The 21,144-nt window shown below is 43.5% G+C and overlaps 1 protein-coding gene across 37 annotated transcripts in view; it reads right to left on the bottom strand.

Moving 5' to 3' along the window:
- Window positions 1–269: 269 nt before the first annotated feature.
- MAP2 (microtubule associated protein 2) overlaps window positions 270–21,144 on the bottom strand; it is a 224,830-nt gene continuing 203,955 nt past the window's right edge. For 19 of the 37 annotated variants that reach the window (XM_057412262.1, XM_057412275.1, XM_057412280.1 and 16 more), the window contains 5 exons: window positions 20,665–20,815; window positions 18,063–18,406; window positions 3,045–3,126; window positions 2,415–2,527; window positions 270–1,735 (listed from right to left, as the gene is read on the bottom strand). In XM_057412262.1, coding sequence (XP_057268245.1) covers window positions 1,520–1,735; window positions 2,415–2,527; window positions 3,045–3,126; window positions 18,063–18,406; window positions 20,665–20,815 — 906 coding nt within the window. In that variant the 3' untranslated portion in view covers window positions 270–1,519. Of the gene's footprint in view, window positions 1,736–2,414; window positions 2,528–3,044; window positions 3,127–4,648; window positions 4,742–18,062; window positions 18,407–20,664; window positions 20,816–21,144 lie in introns of all 37 variants that reach the window. The other 18 variants (XM_057412266.1, XM_057412267.1, XM_057412248.1 and 15 more) reach the window with 1 other exon arrangement.

The following is a 21,144-nucleotide window of genomic DNA, read 5'->3' as shown; positions in this document are numbered from 1 at the left end:
AGTCTAGGGGGCTCACTTTATTTATCTACATACTACAACTTACAGGCATTTCTGTTATGTTTATCACTGTTATCTGAGTGCCTGAGTGTATAAGTCATCACTAAAAGAGTGGAAAAAAAAATATTAATACTTCTTTTCTGCGTTTCAACTTTAGCAAAAGAAAAAAATAAATAAATCTAACATTCACTGTTACTACAGGAGTTAAAAAAAAACAAAATAACAAAACAAGACCAACCAACCAAAATAGAAAATAAGAAAGGAAAAAAAACCAAACAACCAACCCAGAACCAAACTATTGTGGTTTTTTTTTTTTTTATAATTCAGAATCCAAACTCAGCCATCTTTAGAGACCCTTTTACAAACATCCGGACCCCACAAAAATCATACCTTTGTGAAGAAAGGGAGAGAAGGGAAGAAGGAAGGAATCCTTTTTCTAGCATCACAGAAGAGACTTGCATCTGGCACTAAAACAGGGTCACGGCTTTTAGTTGTTACAGAAAGCAACTTCATGCTAAAATTTTCATCTTTTTTTTAAATGTATTCTTACGAATAGGGAAAAAAAACCCTGCTAACATCTACTTTTACATACCTAAAATTGCAACACCAAAGGGTGCAAGAGACACAGATACTGTGAATAAAGAAGTAGAATATTCAAGTATATGAGGAGGGTGTATCACAAATGGCCACAGAGAAATATATATATATCTATAATACTGTATCAAACAGATGGAAAGGATGTGAAACCGGTGGTGCATACACAAATCTAGCCGCTTAACCAACTTTCTAATCAGACACAAGTCTGTTGGGGTGGAAGTGCTGCTTTCAACAGCTTTATTACGGCACTTCCCCAAGCATGGTTTGAATGTTTTCAACTACTACTTTTAGTTATTAGTTAAATAATTTATTGGCTTTTCAGCTATACACTGACATAATTAACCAGGCCCCCAAAAAATGTTAATAATTTAATTCAACTTTTGTTCTACTCATTTATACAAAATAACACCTTTTTTTTTTTAATTAAACTTGAATTTCTCTACATGCCCTTCCTTCTGCTAAGCAAACTGTTCATTTGACCTGTCATAACTTACAATGGGCAATTTCTTTCATTTCCCCAGCTATCAACAGAACAGTGAAATGAGCAACTTGGGATATTAACAAGGCTCTTCAGAAAGAGGTGGATGGCCTTCAGGCACATGAAAGGTAAAAATGCATTTTATCATAGTACGGTACTCCATGCAAGACAGAGCAGAGCAACAATAATTGTCCAATGTAACATACTGCAGTTGTATTACCCATATAAAGCCAGTGTCTTCCTGTTGTAAATGGAGATCAGGCCAATTTCTGCATCTATTTAATTATATTTTTTTCTGTTTTTTTAACTGTATGGTAACTACAAGTCTTGGGATGTGACTTTGTTTTAGACATGATAAAGGATGAATGTAACACCTGCTCTGAGCCCATTCCTGCCAAGAGCTCATGCCTAGATATTATTACTTCATACAATGCGAAATGAGCAGATTCATAAGCCCTGCTTAGCAAGGGCTGCCGTGACATCTTCAGCAAGGGTAGCAAGCTGGGGCGACTCAAGCAGGTTGATGCTTCCAGAGGATGAGACGTTGCTGAGTCTGCGTGGTGAAGCCACGCTGGACCTGCCTGGTGACTGTGTGATGATCTCAGCCCCGTGATCGACACGGGCTTTAGCGTGCTCTCTGAAGTTTAGCTTCTGGCTGTCAATCTGCTCCAGGAAAGCAAAGAATTTAACACATTATATATTCACCAAATTATTTTGTTATAGATCATCATTTGGGTCTTATTTTGTTTACTTTTAAGAACTCTTACAATGATTGAAGCTTCTTCACTCCTTAGAATAATTGAAACTGAAGATTTTGCACCTTGCTTAATATATACTAGTTTACTATGTTACATTCTCTTACTATTTCTGTCTCGGATGGATGGATGCTTTAATGAGCAGTACCATTGTCCCTAGTTCTATGAATTTAATATACATTTTATGGGCATTATGATTTGTTTCTGAAATATGTATTTTCAAATGTCTGTGGGAGTAATCTTACTTTCAAGATGTTTTCCTCCTGTTTCACAAAGCAGCCCTGATACATACTACAAACTTACTAGATCATACTGTACAACAGTCCCAAACAAGGTTCATCTTTATGGGGAAAGCCAGTGCACAAACTACAAGATGTTGCACTTTAAGATTCACTCTCAGCTTAGATGTGAATGTGAGACTGGTCATTCCAAATTCCAAAGGGAACAAACATCATGTGAGTGCGCTTGAAGGAGAACAAACAGATGTTTCCTACTCAATTCAGAGCCATCACTGAATTCACAGCTCTGATCATTTCACTGGGTGAGGGGCACAGTGGTGGCCTTTTCTCTGATGGCTGTCCTCTTACCTTGACGTTACCACCACCAGGTACGTGGTGGGCATTTTCCAGTGAACCAACTTTAGCCTGAGCTTTTTCTTTGAAATCCAGTTTCACGCTCTCGATTTTCACACGCCCGCCTCCTGTGCCAGGAAATGAAATATTGAGTAAGAGGCTGGAACGTCTCAGAAAGTCTGACTTGATGCACATGGATGCTCTCACATTACTTCCCTTTTAGTTGAGTTCTAATGGTTTTAGAGAAGCACAGAATACCATGCTGCATGTTCGGTAAAACATAAAATCTTCAACACATATTCAAACTATAAGGATGTGCTGTAGCCCTACTGATTTTCATGGGATTTAAGCAGATGCTTGAGTATTTTGCTGACTTCAGTCTGCATTTCAATATCTTATCAGACTAACATTATGCCACAGCAGCATCCTTCTGCATTAATTTTATCTCCTCTCTAAAGCAGGTGGCCCCATACCTTTATGGCTTTATATATCTAGTCAATGAGAGGTAAGACTATTATTTTTATTTGCAAAGTGTATTTACTTTCTCTTAGACTATAAAAGAGAATGGTATCATCCATGATTTCTCTTTCACATAACAGGATTAGGTCTTTGCTTTGTCCCACATCCCAGAAATTCCTACTATACCTGGCTTGTGGTGGATATTCTTGAGCGAGCCACACTTGGAAGTCACATGACTCAAGTCAATCTTCTTGGTTACAATTTGTACCTGTCAAACGCACACACACACTAATTACAGGTATGAAGAGAGTCAAATAAATTAAAATCCAAGCCCTGCAGAGGAAGAGCCCAAGCCTCTACAAACCACTGAGAAAAGAGAGATGGTTAGTAGAAAACAGACAATGCCACAAAGGGGGAAACACCTGGATTAATACAGCAAGCTTCCTTCCCACGTATGGAATGACAGAGCTGGGTTAAGCTTTACTATCAGCAGAACAAAGAGAAGGACAAAGCAGATCAGCTTGTGAGTTCTTTCTGACATGTTTCTGAGCCTCCTCTTGGGGTGGATGCTGCAAAGCCATGCATGCAGCAGGACCCATCCGTTTGTTTCTGCTCTTGAATGTGCATTGTGGCAACCTTTTTTCCTCTCTACTATCTGTTTCATACTTTTCTGCATTCATATACGGTATGTATTCATGTCAGTCCACTATGGAAGGTCATGTGTGACTCCTGCAGCTGTACCTGAGCTGGTTGGTGTTCATCCAGCTGCTGGCTTGGTGGTGCTTACCCAAGAGCGGCAGCACTGCTACACTTAGTCCAGCAGCAGCACAGGCACCCTCCTTCCCCCTGCTGCTCGCTGCCTTACTGTTGGCTGCATTGCCATGATTGTGCTGAGCCCAGCTCAGGAACAGCCACAGAGCCACACTGCTGCCTTGCTACATTCCCAAACACCTTCCAGATGCAGCCTACAATCACAGTGACTGCGGTAGCAGGTGGCAGCCCCTCCAGGCCAGACAGGAGCTCCAGGGTAACTACAATGCCATTGGTTTGCTCACATCACCAGCAATGAGTTAAGCTAGCACTGGTGGCTGTACTGAATCTGTTTGGATCAGACATGTCCACACCATCAGCTCTTCCATCTCAGAGGAGATCATTTCCATCAGGAGGGTCATAGCTTCCTTAAGCTCTTCCTTAAGCTGTTCCAGTGAACTGAGAGGTGTCTGGTCAAACCCTGAGCAACCTCAATTTGTCACACTGGAATAATGCTGTGGCATTAGCACTCAGCATGCTGGCCCATCGCACCCTCTCTAAGCTTTCTTTATTCTTATGTTCTGTTTTCCTTCTTTCTCTCTGATGGATGCATATAACTGAACGGTTAGCTGAGGAAGGACTGAGGCACTGGAAGATGCCCAGCTGTGAGGCTGCAGTCTCACTGTGAGCTGTAGTCTCTGTTTGGAAATTACTTTCTTGGGCCACTCCCATAAAAGGCACTGAATCATTTCTGCTCACACTGGACTGTTACTGTCAGCACCCTTGGGCGTTCAGAGATCATTCTTCTATTCTCATTTCCATTGCTCATCCAAGTTCTGGGAATGTGTTGTGCTCTATGCAGAAAGATCAGGAGGCTGCCATTGCATACACAGGGCTCACAGGACTACCAGACCAGACTCACGTAAAACAGTAGCAAGAAGGAAAGTAGTGCTCAGAGGAAGGGAGACAGAGGGGTCTGGCTGTGCTAGGCAGGTCACCACAGTGGAGATGCCTGTTCACAGGGTGTCCATACTACTTACATTTCCTCCCCCTGCAGAATGTTTGATGTTATCTCTGGAACCACAGCGGGATTGAATATCACTAAAATCGATCTTCTTGTTTAAAATCCTAACCTAAAAGGAATTGGAGGTAACTTACTATATACCATACGTACACTCCATCAGGGTGCAGGACAAGGGAGCCAGGGTAATTTTGCCTCCTGCTGTGACTCCTTCCCACTTGTATTGAAGTGTAAGAAAGCAAACCATGCCAATCTCTATGCTTAGTACGCTAACACAGCATATGTAAATACACTATGCTGCTCTCTTTCTACTTTACAAAGTGGTGGTGAAATACAAAGGGGGAAGTTTTTATACTGGGAGATAAGAGAGGTGGCTTTTGCCTGAAAACCTCAAAGAACTCCTTGCTTGCCAGGACTGGATAGTCCTTGGACAGCCTGTCCTAGGCTGTTTTGAGTGATGTCCATATTTCTGCTGGACCAGCCACAAGGAAAAGATGGAAACCCTCCTTCCCACAGCTCAGTACTCTTAAGATTTCATGCAGAAATCCCAGATCCAGCCAGCTCAGGCACAGGTCAAAATCCTAAGGTATTTTGCCCCTCCTGCCATACAGTCATAACAGCAGCTCATAGAACAGATCATAGTGTGTCCTGTGAAAGGGGACTGACAAAATTAATTAAACTGAAGTTAGAGCTCTCTACTGCTCTCTGTCTTTAATGTCATCTACTAATGGGCAATGCAGAAAACAACATCTGGAAACTTACAGCTGCAATCACCACTTTCTGATTTCTGGTGCTTCTCCCCTGTGTTCCGTGTTTCTGGCAGAACAAGTACCCCACTGTCCCTTGATGGTGCGAGCCTCCTTTACAGACACTAGGAGCCTGCATTTTTTTTTGTCACCTTAGCTGCACCACAGGCATATGACCGTGCCTGGAGGTGAACTCCGCAAAGGCCTGGCCATGCTGTCCTCAGTGTTACCCCCATCTCGAACTTCATCTTGACCCCCACGTCAAAGCAGTTCCTCCACCTGGCAGAACTCAGGTTCCAGCACCAACTGCCCCCCCCCCAGGAATGATATGCTGCTGGCCAGCAGTTATGAGTAGGCAGGGACAGCTGGGTGCAAGGTGCACACATAAGTGACACCACTTCCAGACTTCTTCCTGCGCAGGAGCACAGGATTGTGCTCACCAGTATTAAGCTTTTCAGGTGCGTGAGAAGGTGTTTTTGGCCAAGGCTGCACCTGCTTTCATTGTACCAGGAGGTTTTAATTACTCAAAGAGTGCCACCCATGCAGCTTATTCTTTCTCTGGGTTAAATAAGTGTTAGGTTGGGTTTTATTTATCTCTATGTTATTAATATACAATATGAATTTACACTCTTTACAGAAAGCCACAGAATTCTGGGGGTTGTCTCTTCATTTTGCTAAATGGCACTTGTAGAGCCTTCACTGGCATACTGCTTAGCACAGTCCTGTTGGCTGCTATTGTAGGTAAACTTAAAGTGACTGATACTGAGATAAGAGAAAGGGAAGGATACATGGGGGTACCTTAGTGTGGCTTCTTCCACTCCAGAAACACAAAGCAGCTGCAAAGGAGCTAAAGTGGCCAGTCGGAGAACCCTGTGCAGTTTCTGCTGCCTGGCTTCAGGTTCCCAAACTGCTCCATGCTCCCTGATAAATCTGAGACGTATCACTCCCTCTGTGCCTCACCTCTCCATACTAGGACAAGACTATTTACCCCCTTAGAGGGATATCAGATTTTGCAGCTCCCAGCTCTTGCAGTGGGGACATCATGTTTTGATAATGAGTCAAATCCCTCTGGCACTAAGCACTTAAGCCCAGTAAGAAAGAAGAAATCTTCAGAGGGTCCAACTTTGCAGCTAATGTGAAGAATTTCTTCACAGCAAGCTGTTTTCATGGGTCCCCCTCATTACATATAAACACTAAATCAGTCAAACTATTAGGATGTTAAGTGTTCTCTGGCTTTAACTGGCAAAGATCTATGGTGATGGCATGCTTAGCAATAAGGGTGATGACAACACCAGAAAACACAACTGGTAGGTCACCTTCAGACGGGTGTCTTCAGTAGGCAAACAGATTTCTGTTTTCCTCCCTCCTATCTACTTAATCCATCCAAGTAAACCAATATATACTGAAACATGAAAGCAAATGCCTTTCGAGTTTTATTCTTGTGCTTTCTCTCAATAGCCTATTTGTTTAAAAATGTACCTCAGTACTATACAAGACAGGTGTCACATCATTTACAGAAACACACGTCTGATGTGGTGTCAGATCTGGCTCCCAGGGAGCTTCAGGCCAGACACAACTGGGCAAAACAGAAAGCCTTCCTAGCACTTTATGAGCACATACCTCAGCAATGGATCAGCACCACCTCTTTGCAATGGCCACAGGGGTGCCTTTGCTCTGAAAATGCTGATGTAGGGGACATGACAAGACCTTAGTGCTGCCTCAGCTCAGAGGCCTGTAGCTTAAAATGGACCCAAAGCAAGGTGGTAAGTTGAGATGGTGCCTTTGATCAAGTGCCTAAAGGCTGATTTGCACCCACAAGTCTGGAAGTTTATGAGTTTCCTGGCCCATGGACCTGGCTAGCAGATCTGTAAAGGACCAATCATCTCAATTATCCTGTGTCTCACTGGGTGAAATGTGCCCTTGTGTAGAAGGGCCAGCAGGAGACCTATGTGTCATTTATATCCTGTTCTTAGGGCTGAAGTGAGCTGCGTGATGTGTATGTGCTGTGCTGGTCCTCTGGCACAGGGAAGAACTGCACTGATCCAAGGTTTTCTCTGATGATCTGTTTCTTCCTTTCCTGGATTATATCAATATCCCTGCACATATTTAAATCATGACTACCTTCTATAACTAAAGAATTCCACAACTACTGGAACCTTGTTTACTGTAGATAGGCTTTAAACTGCTTAATCCCTCCATCCTATATTCTTCAGCAAGCCCTATTCTCTCTTGCCAACAGTATCTCCCAGATTTTTTCTCAGGTTTGATAGACAGGGCAAACAGACACCAGTACACAACCAGCTAGCTTTTTGTTGTCTCTGATTAAGGAGAAGGGCTGAGTTATCACTGCCTTTAACCCAACGACTGCATTATGCTGAATCTCTGTTTTGTACCCAGTCAACAACTATCACCCAACTTGGAGGGACTCCCTGTGTTTCTAACCACTGCTCCCTTGCCAGCACTGGTTGAAACTGGCTAACAGCTTACAAATGATTTGAGGATGGCTAAGATTGCCAGCCAGACAGCATGACTGCACAAACTTTGTTTCCTTTGAGAAATCAGACTGTAAACATAAGAGGGAAAGTACCAGAGAGGGACAGGAACTATTTAGGTTAAAGAGAAACTTTGTCTTGCAAACAAAGAATATAAAGTGACTGAATTATTTGAAGCTGGAATCTAGAGGGAAATTTGTAACTGTCAGAGAAGGGAAGCTCTGGAACTGCCTCCTAAAGGAACAGAGGTATGACAATAAAATGATAAACTTTTATGATGGCACTTGATGAAAGGAATTAGATTATGCAGCTCTCTGTGACAGAGGCAGCATGAACACCATGACTCACCAGGGAGGTCTCTGTGCTCCTGAATGTGTATGTACGTCTTCTGTGGGGGTGGAAGTGTGGTAGGGATGTACATACATGCACCTCAATTGTGCTGCACATTAAAAGAAAGATGAAGCCCGCTCATGCTCTCATTCAGGAAAGGGAACATCGTAGTCTGTGGCAGAAACAGGGATGTTTTCTATTCATGCTCACTAAACATTCCAACAAGATAATGTCCTGACAGGGTCCCTCACAGCTCTTGTACTAACCTGCCAGTCTGAAATGGGTACATTCTCTCCTGATCTGATGCTGGTTTGCCCAGATATGCCAGACAGGGCCTGGAAGTCAGGATTTTGATCTGGACCAAGATGAGGTTCCTCAGCATTTGTCATATCCATGTAAAGTTAAACCACAGTGGAAAAATTAAGCCTTACAGACAATGTGGGATTTATACCACAAAACCAGACTGACCAAGGAAAAATCAGCTTCTGTCTGAAGCTCTGAAAGTCTGACAGACTTTCTCGCCAACTCTGTCCTCTGATGACTCCTAAGCAATGGTCCAGTACTGAAGCCTAGGGCAGACTGTGTGCTGATGTTGCACATAGCATAGCCTCAGTGACTCACTACTTCTAGGAGTCCCTAGCAGGAATCAGATACCGTGCTTCAGCACCTTCTGTGCTGTTTGAATGCTATCTATACTGGGAGATGCAGGGCATGGGTAGGAAACCGAACATATACCAGTGCACATAGTATGGGAAATGGACAGGAAGAATTAGAAATCCATGTGCAGTCACTGGGCTTTGATCTGGCTGCAATTCCAGAGACATGGTGGCATAGCTGGCGTGACTGGAATGTTGTCATGAATGGCTACATGTGTTTTAGGAAAGACAGGCCAGGAAGGCGAGGTGGTGGAGTTGTCCTTTATGTGAGAGAACACCTGGAATGTTTGGAACTTTGTCTCAGGGTGGATGATGAGTGAGTCAAGGAGCAGCCTCACAATCACAGGCTCTGGTTCTCATGGGAGACTTCAATCACCCTGACATCTGCTGGAGGCAGACATCTGCTGGAGGAACAATCAATGTGGGAGATTCCTAGAAAGCACTGATAACTTTCTGATACAGGTGATGCAGGAACCAGCAAGGAAAGGTGTGCTGCTGGACCTTGTACTAATAAACAAGGAAGGACCGGCTGGTGATGTGAAAATTGGGGGAACCTGGGCTACAGCAACCATGAAATCTTGGAGTTCAGTATCATGCAAGGACGAAGCTGGGCAATAAGATCATAACCCTGGACTTCAGGAGAGCTAACTTTGGACTCTTCAGAGGCCTTCTTGGAGAATCCCATGGGAATGGGCCCTAAAAGGAAGAAGGGTCCTTGAGAGCTGGTTAATATTCAAGGATCACTTCCTCCAGGCTCAAGAACAGTACAACCCCACAAGCAAGAAACTGAGCAAAGGGGACAGGAGACCTGTATGGATAATGTGGAACTTCTGTGAAAACTCAAGAGACAAGCAGGAGACAGGAGATGGAAGCAGGGACAGGCAGCTTTGGAATATAGGGGCATTGTCAGAGTAGACACAAATGCAACTAGGATAGCCAAGGCCCATTTGGAATTATATCTGGCTAAGGATATCAAAGACAACAAGAAGGGCTTCTTCAAATACATTAATAATAGAAAAACTAGGGAAAATGTGGGCCCACTACTGAATGGAGCAGGGACCGTGGTGACAGAGGATGCAGAGAAGGCAGAGAAACTGAATGCCTTCTTAACTTGAGTCTTCAATGCCAATGCCAGCCCTCAGGAACCCGTGATCCAGGAGACCAGGGAGAAGGCCTGGAGAAAGGAAGTCTTTCCCTTGGTTTAGGAGGATTGGGTTAGAAATCATTTAGACAAACTTGACATCCACAAGTCCATGGGCCCTCAAGAGATGCATTTATGTTTTTCCTGCCTTGCAGTTATGGCCTCTGAGAAGCTCTATCACAAACACTGTGCCTAAAGCATTTACAAAAGCTCCAGTTGCTGTATGAACACGGTGTCAGGCTGTGATACTGGGAAAAGCTCCCAGACTCCTAAAAACTTATCAGAAAGGGCCAGGTTCCTCCTACTTACCACAGCATCACAGTAATTTGACATAACTAGACATTATTCAGTGTTTGGTCTCCTGGTTAATACAGGGATTGAGTGAGATAAGAATTGGTCTTGCATAGGAACCAAGGTTAAGGTTAAAATCTGATAAGCATCAAGAGGCAGTTCTCAGTGCTTCCAAATCTACATATTGCCGAGGACAGATGATACTACAGTTTTCATGCTTCTGGCAGAGGCTACAGGTAAAGGGAGAGGAAAGGCTGTTTATTTGGCCTAGCAAAGTTCTTGAAGAGAAAGACTGTGCCTCAGACTTTCCACATCTACAAACAGAGCTTGTGATCATGTTCAACCCTTGCACTCCTGAAATTACTGTATATATACAGTAGGGAAGCTGCCAGCCTACAAGCTAGTGAGATTCAAAAGAAAAGGCTGTACTGGACATAGCATAGGCAAAATAATATTCTATCCTCACTTTGCTTTTCCTAAAGGGTGAACAAGACAGGTTCATTTCTGACATTTCTCTAAGTACAGAGCAGACACTTAGCATGTAATATCTCAGCCTGAACAGTTAGACTGTGAAAAAAACAACTGAAAATAGATACTTCCAAAGGGAAGTATCAGTAAAATAAACAGATGTCTTGCAATCAGCCACATACATCTTCAATACTTGCATAGGACATCAGTAGCTGATTTACAAGCTGCTTTCTACCTATTTACAAATCACTGTAATTAATAAGGTGACCACACTGAACTAGGTACATTCCGTACATTCCCACCAATAAAGGGAGAAAAGGCCTATAGAGAAATGGTGACAGGTTTCGTATAATTGTGCAGGGAAATACAAAGAGTTTGCAGTCAAGAGACACCAGCTGAATTTAACAGACAACTCAAGGAAGTGCAGGATCCATGTTAGATGAAGCGTAACGTGTTCTGGAATCATACTCCTCGCTAAATCTGGGGAGCTGATGCAAAGAATGGCAAAAGAAATTGAAGGAGATTCACTCATGCCAAATAAAAAAGACCCTATAAGCTCCGTTAATTCAGCTAAACCATAGAATCCTTGCTTCAGTCCTCCCTTAAACAAAATAGATTTTACTAAACTACAGAGTTTGATACTTAAATTTTAGAGGCAACAGTCCCTACGTGTGGCAAGAGTACTAACAGCTTCAAATATCAAGTGTTGAGCATCAAGTATCAGTTTTCCAGTCATGTTCCTTATCTTTAAGAAGGAGTGACTTTGAGTTGTGTCTGGATTCTTTACTGCACCATAGTGGAGAAAATTCAGTTGCTCAGTTCAAGTTCAAAAAACTCTCTTGTGTTTCACTCTTCGTGCAAGCTGGCTTTCCCAGAGCTCAGCAGACACGTCCCTTAGCATCTCTTTTTATTCAAATCCATATTTCCAAGATAAAACCTAAGCCTTTTATCCTATTCTTTCCTGCCCTTTCCCATCGAGCAAAATAAACTCTTTTCCTCATCTTCCTGTGCAAGACAGAACACTATTATATGACCAAACAGCTCTGATGCAGATTATGTATTGCCTGAACATTTTTTCCCAAAAGAACAACCTTCCCTATTTTATTTCTCAAAATCTAGACTACTTCTTTCTTAGCTGAAAATACTTCCGCTGCTGAACCTGCTGCTGGCATGACTCAGACTTGCACAGAATTTATGTCCTGGGAATTTCAGTCTCCTCTAGAAAAAGAAATAAATTACAGCTTCTCCCCTCACTGTTACCAAGAGACCAGTAGCGTATGGTTCCTCATGGCCAGAATTTGTCTCCTCTGTCATTAGCTACCTAAAAGTTGTCACTGGTCACTTAAGCTGCCACTGTAGACACTGGAAAGATCCTCCAGAAAGTGATGCCTTCAACCCTAACTAGACAGACTGAATATACCAGATCTGACTGGCAGAAATCAGTGCACTCCTGCTAATGGCCTTCAAAAGAAGGAGAAACATCAGGTTATGGCTACTGTAGTCAGTGGAGGTTTTGTTAGAGGCTAGAGCCCCATCAGACAGCTTGTGACTGTATGACTGGCAACCAAGTACCATACTGCTGCCAGTGCACTGCCCCCCTACCCCAGTGGGATGGGGGAGAGAACTGAAAGAAAGGTAAAACAACTCATGGGTGTTAATAATAATAATAACTAATAATAATAACAATAATAACAATATGAGGACATAAAGAGAGAGCAAAAGAGGAATATAATGAACAAAAAAACCCATAGAAGTGACGCTCACCACCCACTGACTGATACCCAGCCCGATCTGAGCAGTGATTAGCCCCTCCGTCTAACTCCCCTCAGTTTCTATATTGAGCATGATGTGATATGGTATGGAATACCACTTTGACTAGTATCATAAACATAAAAGAGAATGTCAGATTGGGACAGGAAGTTCCAATTCCTTGCTCATTTCTACCAACCAAACACCTTTTCTCAAAGAAACTTTCTAAAACTTGCTAAAGCTTGGCACTGATTGCTTCATTTTTCTAAAATATGAGTCAGGAAGATCTTCCTTTTTATCCAGAATAATTCAGAGCTTAACTGTACAGACTGTTCTTGGGCAAGCCTTCCATTAAATGAGTGCAGTCTGAACACAGGAGCTGCAAGATGTTATTTCTGTATAATCTGTAATGATCAGCCAAAATTCTGACTTTCAAAACCTTAAAAATTATGGGTTTGAGCGGTGAGAACTTTGAAGGTGTGCCTGAAACTCCCCATGGCTCTTTGCATTCCATCTTCAATTAACAAGGGACGAATTCATTTCTGATTTTCAGTCCAGAACAAACTCCTTCAAATGTCTCGCAAATCCACAAATCTGGGAATCTATAAAGAAAACCAAACCAGACTGACACAGATTAATTTATCTCACAGTTGCGAACTGGTGACTTGGTAAATGCACAAACTTGTTCCAATGAATGCAGCTGCCCGTGTGGAAACAATTGCCTCCCAGCCTCTCATTAGCTAAGTACTTTCGCTGCTGCCGTGTCACATTGTCAGTCCACATCTCCCTATACAGCTGCCTCCTCTGGCTCTAGTTGGGGAAGCATCAAACCTTATAAGATGATTTATGTTCTTCACTGTCCTGAGCAGGCACATTCTCTTAACTCGGGCCAAAGTGACAGGACAAGGGGGAAAAGCTTTAACCTGCCAGAGGAGAGACTGAGATGAGCTCTTAGGCAGAAGTTCTTCCCTGTGAGGGTGCTGAGGCGCTGGCACAGGATGCCCAGAGAAGCTGTGGCTGCCCCATCCCTGGCAGTGTTCAAGGCCAGGTTGGAAGGGGCTTGAAGGAACCTGCTCCAGTGGAAGGTGTCCCTGCCCATGGCAGGGGGTTGGAGCTGGATAAGCTTTAAGGTCCCTTCCAACCCAAACCAGTCTGGGATTCTATGATTCTATAAAAGTGCTTTTAGATCACAGTGTATTGGAGAAACAGTGCATGATGTGCCAGAAGGAGATGAGAGACAGAATGGGACCCAGCAACAGCTCAGTCTGCACTTTAATTAGGCCTTTATTTTTCACTACCTTTTAGGACACTTTCCATCAACCAGTGCACCAATAGCATATAATCTAGATCTTCAGATTAATTTTGGGGCAGTCATCAGTGGTCATAACATGGTATAAAGACATGTGAAACCGAGGAAGAGAGTTAAAGATGCCATCCCAAGGGGAACTTACTGAATGCCCTTTTGACCTGCAGTTCTCCCAGGAGGTGCTCAGCTCTGGTGTGCACTGGATCTGTCTGTCTCTGTCTCTGCATCCTGGCAGCCTATACCTGACACAGGGAACACTTCAGGAGACTACTGCTCTCTGCAGGTGGGGTTGTAAATTGTGATGATGGAAGGGTGTGAGATGTGTTGTCATCTCGCCTGACAACCAAACTGATTCTGAAGCTAACAAAAAGATGACAGATATTCACACAAACCTCCTCCTCTGTGTAGCTCTGAGATGTCTTATACTTCCCTGTGCTGGTCTATTTTATCCTCTAATGCAGATGCCTATTCTCCTTGCCAGCATTCTTGTGGTTTCTGGACAGGTTCTGCTGAATAGTGTTGTCATCAATTTATTCAGACGTTCTGACCCATGAATAACTGCACTTTGTTTTCTACTGTTTAGTGAAGATGGTGAAGTTCTTCCTTAATCTTCCTAAAAACCTTTAAGGAACACTTGGTTCTTCAACATTTGTTCTTCAACAAAAACTCAGGGATTGAGTTTCTCTACATGTCACCTTACTTCTTACAAGATGCCTGGCTCTTACTGTAGTGATATTTAAACCTTGTGTATGGCATTCTAGTCTATACAGCTCCATTCACTTTGATGAAGCTCTGCTGATTCACATCCACTTAAATTCTTGCCCATGGCTCAGGGTTTAGGTATACATTTTAAGATTAAATTAAAACAAATCTAGGTTGGCTTTACCCTTGGTTGCTGGCCTATGCTGCTTTATGAATAGTCTGCGTGGTCAGTAATGGCAAGACTCAGTTAGTGCACTTTTGCACTCTGATATGGTACAAACTCCATTCATAGACAGAATTTCAAGAAGATCAAAAATCTGAAAAGAAAAACCCCAGTCTTGGCATCTGAAACAGAGTTCCAACCCCTTCCCTCAGTTCCTCCATGCTTCCCTTGGGCTGTCTGAGAAATAACAGATGCAAATGGGTTACATTTGAAAGCACAGCATTTCCTCCACAGCTGATACAGTGTGAAAACCCATCTGAAGCCCAGCAGACATACCCATGAGCTAGTCGCCTCTGAGCTTTGCCAAGAATGATACATTTCACCGTACTCTGCTATAAAGAGAAAACCAGACAACCACCTACTGGCTGCAGCACAGAGCTGAGAACCCCTTATTTCTCCAGCCTGCAGAATACCAGTTAAACACATCTCAAGCCATCTATTCCTAGTAGGACCTTAATGAAGGGCAAAGTTAACTTGCTTCTGCCCCTAGAAGCATGCTCCTTTTTTTTTCTCCTTCCTATCAGGTGAAGCTATTTCTCTTCTTTGTTTCTGAGGCTGCAAGCCAGAGCTGAAGTAAAATCAGTCTGCTGTCTGATGAGCTTTTGATGAAATTCAAGGCTCAAGTACTGTATTTCTTGATTTATTTAGCATTCAAACATCCCCTGCTTCTTCAGTTCTGCGCCTCAGCCTCTGGCAGTTTCAGAGTGGGGCTGCTTTCTCTAGAACAGCTGTAAGCTAAAAGACGACCTTCTGCTAGGTTCGGATATGCCTCTGGTAAAAGGATAGCCTGTCTCCAAATGACACTTCTGAGCTGCGTATCTGTATTCCTTTAGTGATTTACATGTCACGTGTATGTACTTAACATGCCCAGATATATGCTGGCTTTTTGTCTGCTTATTTTTCCTGTGGTTATTGCTATCAGCACTTCCAGCTCAGGTTATAAAACTCAAGCAGCTTTCGGTTTGTTTCATGTATCATCACTAAAAGCAGATAGCAGATAACAGCTTATTTCAGCCAGCACAGTATTTGCCACCAGACATTAAAGAAGTGAGCAGACACAAGGAAAAGAAATTAGCTTTCATGTGTTCCTCTCACAGCCCCTATGAAATTAAACTGCAGAAACTGGAAAAGAATTAATCCTAAAACCTCTTGTCTAGACTAAGCAACTATGGCATAAAGGAAAACTTCAGTGAGTCTCTCTCTGCTCAACCCAGCTCAGTGGCCACATATCACTGGGAACTGAAAAATGCTTTAGCCTCAGTGACATTATGTCCACCCAGCAGATTTCCCCTGTGATCCCTGGAAGAATGAAATGCCAATTGCTGTGCCATCCTTCACTACCCTGTAAAGACTGCAACTCTATGAAGTGTAGCTGTCTAGGCATGCCATTCACAAAGAAATACAATTGCTGTGCTCTCCCCTGGGCCTTGTATGGCTGTTAACAGTCCACAGAGAATACCAGAGAGGAGGAGGGCTGGCTAACATGGTGCTGGTTTTGAGCCGCAGGTCCAGCAGCTGGGCTTGTTATGAGGAATGCTAATCCAGATGCACAGGCTGAATTTGTGTTCCAAGCCTCCTGAAGCCCCTGCGCACTGCTACCATCTGCCATGCAATATGTCAAATGAGTGTTGAACTCCCCCACAAAATAGTTACACAGATACTTGTCAAAAGAAAGGCAGAAGAACCTTTGCTGAGGCATTATCTTGACTTTATCTGAGTAACTGGCTACTGTCCAAAGCCTGGAAAGCAATGGATGTGTTAATTTACCATGAAAACAGGATCAGCTTCTAAGAGATACCTTATTGTTTACAACATGAGCCTGGGTTTTTCCCCTGCAACACCTGCAGGAGGTTGCAATGTTAAGATTTGATCCAATTTAATATTTTTTTCTGAGACACCATTAGGCAAACCTCACTGCTGTGTATATTCCACTATGAATTCAAAATCTCACGTATATATAGAAGTATCTAATCTGCAAGCACTGTACAACCCAGCTTTCTGGAATGTGTGCTGCACCCCCAGAGCGTGAGGAGCAGGTCGAGGGAAGAGATTCTCCCTCTGCTGCACTCTGGGGAGACCAACCCTACAGTCCTGATCCAGCTCTGGGGAAACAGCACAACAGGGACGTGGAGCTGCTGGAGTGAATCCAGAGGAGGCCACGGAGATGCTGTGAGGGCTGCAGCAGCTCTGCTATGGAGCCAGGCTGAGAGAGTTGGGCTGCTTCAGCCTGGAGAAGAGAAGGCCCCTTAAGGGGAGGCCTTACAACAGCTTTAGTGCCTAAAGGGGCTACAGGAAAGCTGGAGAGGGGCTTTGGAAAAGGGCCTGTAGGGACAAGACAAGGGGAATGGCTTTAACCTGCCAGAGGGGAGAGCTCTTAGGCAGAAGTTCTTCCCTGTGAGGGTGCTGAGGTGCTGGCACAGGGTGCCCAGAGAAGCTGTGGCTGCCCCATCCCTGGCAGTGTTCAAGGCCAGGTTGGAATGGGGCTTGGAGCACCCTGCTCTAGTGGAAGGTGTCCCTGCCTGTGGCAGGGGGTTGGAACTGGATGAGCTTTAAGGTCCCTTCCAAGCCAAACCATTCTGTGATTTTACGACTTTGCTTAACACATGTTAAGTCTTCAGCCAAAAGTGATACTCATGACAATGTGCTTCACTGCATAACTCTGCAAGGTATGAAACTATGTCTTTTTAATTGCATCGTGTCCCTGAATTCTTGTTCTTTCAGACAGTAAGAAAAACATTATCTGCCTTATTACACATTCATCTTTTCTTATATTACATTCATTCTCCAGTTTATACAATTTAAGCCCTGTTCCTGCTTATTCAAACCCTGCAGCAAGAAAAACAGTTAAGTCTAATATCTGTCTCCTCCCTTCATCTTTAACTTGGGGTGGATTTGCCAGGTTGGAGTCTGCAACCCCCATTAACATCACCCAACACAATGCACATGCAATGCGGAATGACCCAAGAAAAGGTTAGTAGGATTGCACACGACATGACATCTATTTAGGTTGAATTTGAACTTGCTTGAATTAAAACAAACCTCTTCCATTTGTTGGTACTGATAAAGACTAGATAAGCAGCAACTGATGAGACTTCAGGCTGAAAGTTATCTATGGCATGGAGTGCAAACTCTTACTTTGAAGTTTTCCAACTGCTCTCAGTGAGGCACCATTAGTTTTCAGGGGACAAAATACTTTCTCAAGACTGTCCTGGCCCCTGCCTTTTATCATCACTGAAACAGTGCATATGGACAACAGAAGCAGCATTTGCAAGGCAACTCAAATGGATCCCATCCCACACCCATCCCAACATGAAAAGTGGAATCCTTACCTGCCCCCCTTTAGGCTGGTATTTGATATTATCTGTTGATCCAATTTTGGACCTGACGTTCTTGAGGTCAGGTAGAGGCTGATTAATAACCCGTAGCTGCTTTGGAGTGGCTGGAGATTTAGGAGGAGTGCGAATTATGGCAACCTTTTTCTCAGTAGGTACCAGTATGGCAGATTTGGGGGTGCCAGGAGTGTGTGGGGTCCTGGAGTAGCTGGGTGTCCCTGGAGTGCCTGGGGTACGGGAGGCATAGCTTGGTGGTGTCCCTGGAGTGATGGCAGTGGAGCCCGGAGTAGTGGGAGTCGAAGTTCCACTTTTTCCTGTTCTGCTACGAATTGGCTCTGATCCTACATCCAGGACAAAAACTAGCATTAGACCCACAGAAATACAGCTCTTCTTCCCTATGCTCCTCCCAGTGCTGCATCCCTGTGTGCCAGGAGAGATACAGTTCTAAGATGGTAGAATGGCACACTGGATGTCTATCTCTGTGTCTTACTTTGCCCATCAACCTGTCAGGAGTTACCTTGTCATGTATGGTTGAGCTGGTTAACTCCCCATATGGTGACTGAGTTCCCTGTTTTGTAACACAGCCATGCTTCCCACAAAGCTCACTAAATGAGGCACAATACCACACTGATTTCCATTTTGGGTAAAGGACGAGAAGCACCCTTGGAATCTAACCTGACATTGAGGGACTCAATCTGACAACCTGACTAGCCAGTAAGAATGCTGTCACCAATTTCAATGGATTTGAGCATTGAACTAGAGAGTGGGAAAAATTCTGATCGTAATACTGAAACTAAAGGCTCTAAGTGCCTGGCAGCTGCTAGTCACATACCACTGCTGGTTATCCAGTGTCTGCAGCTGTTCCCTGGGTCAGCATTCAGCTAATGAACAAGTCATAGCTCTGTTGTGTGGATAGGCAGATGTCCCTCACATTCAATTGCTATTTTTCACTAGTGCAGTGAAAGAAAGCAATTAGAGAAGTCAACCTAGCTGAAAAGTCACATTCTAGTTACATCTGCATGTGAGTTAGAAATAAATAAACATTGTAATGTTTTATAGCAGCTCCACTCAGTGCTTGTGGCATTGCCAGTCATCCTCACTGAGCACAAGAACAGTTTAGTATTGGCACTGTGTTTTCTGCAGCCAGCTCTGCTCGTAACTCTCAAACACAAATAAACAAGCTGAGGTACTTCCATATGCTGCTTTAAGTAAAGCTCCACTGAGAATACTCAGAGAGAGAAAGACCAAACCAACCCTCAAAGCCTGGAAACCCCAGTGCTGGATAGGTGCATGTACATTTTCACCTTTGAAATGTTCAGGAGTTATAAATCCAATGGGCCTCTCTAGAGCATCCAGTGGGGCTAATAAAAAAACTTATCTGAAGTATTTGTCAATCATTCTGTTTAAGTAACAGTGAGGGACCAAACCCAAGGCACTGCTGCCCCTGGGGTCCAGGAGAAACTCTTTGGTTTACATGACTCATCAGACAGATAGAGCATACTCCTCTCACTTCCAGTTTCCCTGAAGGGTTTATTTCCAAACCAACCCTAAACCTAAACCCAACCTTCTCACCATACCAGCTGAGACAGAAAGGGAGTATTATTTTGTTCCCCAGCTCCCTGCAGCTTTGGTATATTTATTTTTCATTCCTCAGCCCTTCACCACATTGGCAAATGCTCAATGGCCTCTCACTCCTCATCAGCAGAATGGGCTGCTATGCCAGCTGGGGGTCACTCTGCTTACAAAGGGTCTCTGTTTTACCCTTGGAGAATCATGCAAGAATTTCAAAGCACATTTTCTGTAGAATTTAATCATCTATTTCCCTGTAGCTCTCTTATAAAAGATTGGTTTCTAAAGAGAGAAACCAGAGGAATTCCTATTGGAAAGCAGGGAGCTATATCCAGGTTCTGAGGCCTGTGTTGAATGCACATCTAACTAAAAGTTCTGGGGTATTTGATAAAATTCTCTTTGTTCTGTGATTTCTTCTGGTTTGTGATTTGATAAGATTAGTCCTCCTAAAAGGACCTTGCTGTTTTACTATCCTAACCTACTCCCATGAGTCACTCCACTTGCCAACATCTCAATTCCCAGCAGAGAGTTTACCCTAGTATTATGGCACAGGGAGATCATCACTGTGAAACAGCAAATTAAAGACTATAACTACCAGTTTCCCTTTCCCAAGATCCATCAGAATATTTTATGTTGCTTACTTCAAGTTTGTCTCATTTTTTTACTTGTAATTTACTTTGTAAATGCCCTGTGTTAAATATCTTGCTGTTGTGGTTTAAGCCACCTGCCCAGCTCTGAACTCCCTGCAAAGTCACTTTCAGGTATCAGCAATCAGTCTGAACAGCAGTCCTAGGTCTGGGCATTGCAGAGGACAGAAAGGGTGCATCCTGTCCCTGTTTTCAAGCCCATGCTGCTCAGCACTTGGTATCTGGACAAAATGAGTTTGTGGGGCTTGATTTCCAAGAGCATACCCCAGACCTGCCCCCTGTGTAAAAGGCAAGGACACATGACGCTATGGCAATATGACACATCTAACACGGATGGGAGACACCCACAGCAGTAGGAGAAGGTTAATATGCAAAAAACATACGGGTGGTCCGTCGTACTGAAGAGAGAGAAGCTGTGAGGGAGAGAGAATTCTCCTCTCTGTCTCGGTCTCCTGATACACCTCTTCGAGCAGGAAGGATAGAGGAAGGTCGTGGTAGAGAGGAACGCTTTTCAGGACTCTTGCTTACTCCATCCTAGTAGTAGCAACATAAAAAAGGAAGGTTTAGTTTTCAAAACTCAAAGATCAATAGGCTGTGATTTCTCTTAACCTGTATAGAAGGGGAAACCTCATCCTATAGGCCCAACTTACCACTCACACAGGAACCTGTTGGGATCCAGCTAGCTCCCATGCTCTGCATAGCTCCCTAGTGCTTGTTTACTGCATCAAAACACCAGTAATCTGATGTACTTAACACAGATACTCTTAGATCTAAATGAATGGATTCCACATTTGTTTCTTAGTAAGAAACAAGGGGTTATTTTACTGCAAGTTGAAGTTAAAGAATTTACTCTCTGGAGCTCA

Source organism: Pezoporus wallicus, unplaced genomic scaffold (assembly GCF_028554395.1).
Source record: "Pezoporus wallicus isolate ANWC-B61680 ecotype Strahan unplaced genomic scaffold, APGP_CSIRO_Pwel_v1 contig_6566, whole genome shotgun sequence".
NCBI lineage: Eukaryota > Metazoa > Chordata > Aves > Psittaciformes > Psittacidae > Pezoporus > Pezoporus wallicus.
This window is presented reverse-complemented; position numbering and strand designations above follow the sequence as displayed.